The sequence below is a fragment of the Lithobates pipiens genome, unplaced genomic scaffold (assembly GCF_037356315.1).
Source record: "Lithobates pipiens isolate NorthernLeopardFrog02 unplaced genomic scaffold, aLitPip1_a1.2 Scaffold_3, whole genome shotgun sequence".
NCBI lineage: Eukaryota > Metazoa > Chordata > Amphibia > Anura > Ranidae > Lithobates > Lithobates pipiens.
The window spans coordinates 237,344,833-237,348,125 of NW_027507790.1; the positions used below are offsets into that span (position 1 = coordinate 237,344,833).

General features: G+C 48.6%; 1 protein-coding gene across 1 annotated transcript in view; it reads right to left on the reverse strand.

Annotated features, from left to right (window-relative positions):
• SEC11C (SEC11 homolog C, signal peptidase complex subunit) overlaps window positions 1-624 on the reverse strand; it is a 75,347-nt gene extending 74,723 nt beyond the window's left edge. The window contains exon 1 of the mRNA XM_077462913.1: window positions 451-624. Coding sequence (XP_077319039.1) covers window positions 451-624 — 174 coding nt within the window. The remainder of the gene's footprint in view (window positions 1-450) is intronic.
• Between the last annotated feature and the right edge of the window lie 2,669 nt (window positions 625-3,293).

Genomic DNA, 3,293 nt, shown 5'->3' on the forward strand with positions numbered 1-3,293 from the left:
CACAGTGCAGATCACAGATCACTAATCATAGGACAACTACTATGACCCCCAGGAGATCACACACCAATCAGTGATCAGACATCTGCCGCCAGCTGTCCCCTCTGATCTCACAATACATGATATGAATGTTGTGTACATTGTGATGGTTTTAGTGTAACATCCACAATGATCTCTACCTTTCCATTCATTAATAAACATACAATGTAGTGGGGGTCGGGGGCGTCGGAGATAATAATAATGATGATGATGATGATGGATCCATCAGACAGAGGAGGAGTCCATGGGGTGGGTTCTGGTGCTCCCCTCTGATCTGGATGCCCGGTGTATGATAATAATGAGGAGGGGGCACAGGTTCAGCTCGGAGGAGTCTCCTGCCCCCTACTACAGCCCAGGATAAAAGTTATTGGTTATGAGTGTGGCCCCCCAGAGGGGCCCCTGGCAGTCACCCACCTGCCTCTTGTTCATCCTCCGCAGGTCCCCGAACAGATCCATGTCTAGGGTGCCGGCCGGGGGAGAGGGGAGCATGGGCTGGGAGCCGGGGCTGAGCTGCCACAATACACAGGCTGGCAGCGGGAGGAGGAGGATACCACCCCGCTCCCCCTGCTCCATGTGGTACTCGCTCATAGGCCAGTCGCAAAGCATCCCGGGAGTTGTAGTTCCGCGCTGTCCCTTCTCGCCGTAGGCTTGCACTCTTCCTGAGCCCCGCTCACACTACAAGTCCCATGATGCACTGCGGCTATCACTAGAGGCGGGGGGGGGGGAGTGGACAGGTGCATTGCCAAGGCAAGCTGTCACCCTTAGCATAAGGTGATAGAAAGTCTACCAATGCACCTTGTATGAATGTAGTAATAATAAAGATGAATCATTTATATATGAAGTAAAATTCAAAAGTTTTTTGGTAATGAGGAACTTGGCTTGTGAATTTATGTTTTTTTTCTTCGTTTTTGGACTGCTTCCCTCCTCATACAAGTTAATGGGAATGGAAAAGAAGCCTGACACAAAGTGGGCTGAGGGTGATAAAAGGACAGGATGTGCAATCAATGTAATTCACAGCTTATTAGATGGGGGGCGCAATTTGGTCTTTTCGCCTCAGGTGCTAAAGGACCTTGTCAGGGGCGGGGACGGGCTTAAAGTAAGAAGCAGGCCAGAAGTACCTCAAACTGATATGGGCCTCATAGCACCACTGATGTAGTATGTGCAGTGCACACGGGCCCCAAGGTGGAGGGGAACCATTACACACTCACTGCAGATTCTCCTCAGGAAGTGCTCCTCGCTGTGACAACGTCCCCGGAGCTGCAGCCTGTCACTGCAAGTTCTGCGTATATCTGTTTTCTGTCAAAACAACCAACTCATCAAAAAAATCTCCAACCAAGTTACTTCCATTTCAGTAATTGGAGATTGCAACAAGTTTGCTTTTTTGACACAACACCAGCAGCATATACACTACGGTGAACACACTCTAAAAACCCCACCAGTGCAAAACAAAGTGAACACCAAAAAGTGAGACATAAAAAGTGCACAGGATGTACATATGGTTCTCCTCCAAAGAGAAGGGACCTTTGCCCTAATCACCTGAGGCATTAGGCTCCAGACTGGGTCTAGGGTACTTCTTGTTGCCCATCCAGCTGAAACCAGACAGACCCCATTCTCTGGGAGGTCTGCTAAAACAGACCACCCCAAGAGATTAGGTGGGGCATAGGGAGACCAAACCAAAAGGCCATGTCTATCCCCTCACAAGACGTTCAGGGCAGGCCCAAGGATCTACACCCTACTGATCAAATGTGAAACAAAACATGTACACCAACAACCAAAAAAAAACAAACATAAAATGACAAAAAAAAATAAAAGGTGGGGAAAAGGGAAGTGGAGAAAGTGCAAAGCACCATTGTGTGATATAACCGCTGGCCTTCAAGCCAGGAATAAATATTCCTCTGGTCCTAACCAAAAGGCCTGGCCCAAGATGCAAGTGTGATGGTGCAGTGACCTAGGTGCCAGCAAAACTCAAAGTGATCCCCCACTTATGGTGAGCATTGCGGCACCCCTGGACTGCCACTCCAGGGGCACATACACCACAGGCTTCTTTCGGGACCTGGCCTCCGGCCACACCCAGTGCCTCTCCATCCCCATCAGGAAGTAAGCCCTCTGGCTTTCTCTAGAGGAGACCTATTAACGGCCCTCACTTCATCGCGCAGTCCAGTTTTGGCTCTCCCCAATACTAACCGCCCAGGTTACCATTACACCAAGTGGATTTGCATAGCCACCGCCACCCCTAACCTACTGCCGTAGATCAAGGACAGTAGCACAGCGCCACCACTTAGTAACTGATAAGAACAGATACTACCCTTCATCTTAGCCAAAAGCAGAGAAGCGACTTGCACTACAGTCCATATAACATGGTTTCCTATGGAACACGTTTCTGTAGTGCAAATCTGCAAAAAGCACAAAAAATTGGGCCTTAGACCCCAAGGGGTTTTTCAAGTGCTTTGGCGTTAAAAATAAAAGCACACGAAAAGCTAACGAAAAATGCTTTCCATTAAAATCAATTAATGCTTTCCCCCGGGGCAGTGCAGTGAAAAAAAAATCCTGCATGCAGCATCTTTGCAACATGTTTGGAGAGCTAAAAAAAGCACCTCAAAAACGTCCTTCTCCATTGAAATGAATAAGAAGTGCCTGAAAAGCACCCTAAAAGTGCTTCAAAAGCTCCTCAAAATGTTTTTTGGAGACGTTTTTGAGTCAGTGTACTTTAAAAAGCGAACCGCAAATGCCTCAAAAAGTGCTTGAAAAGCACCGCAAACGCACTCAGCGATTTATGGGCAGTTTAAAAGCGTCTCAGTGTGAAATGGGCCTTAAGCACCCATTGTGTAGGTGCCTATAGCATAGTTGCCAACTGTCCCGAATTTCCCAGGACATTCCCGGGATTAGGGCATTTGTGGATGTCGGGGGCCAGTCTGTGGAGTATGTGGGGGGGGGGGGGCGGTCTGTGGATGTCAGAGGGGCACCAGATGTAAGGAGGGGCTCTGCTGATGGACACAGCTGTGAGGCCGGTACCTCTGATGGGGCACCTGATGTAAGGACAGACTCCGCTTGGGACACCTGATGGCATCTGGTGGCAGGCAACGTGGCTAGTGACGCGCTCATGGCTCCCACTGATTCTGCATTATGGTGAGTTGAATGATTTAATTTCATATTACAATGTAATAATAGAAATAATGCGCTTCAATCATCCTGACACCATAACAATCATGGCATAGCGCCGGGATGATTGAAGCGCCAACATCAGGTATTTGGAGTAT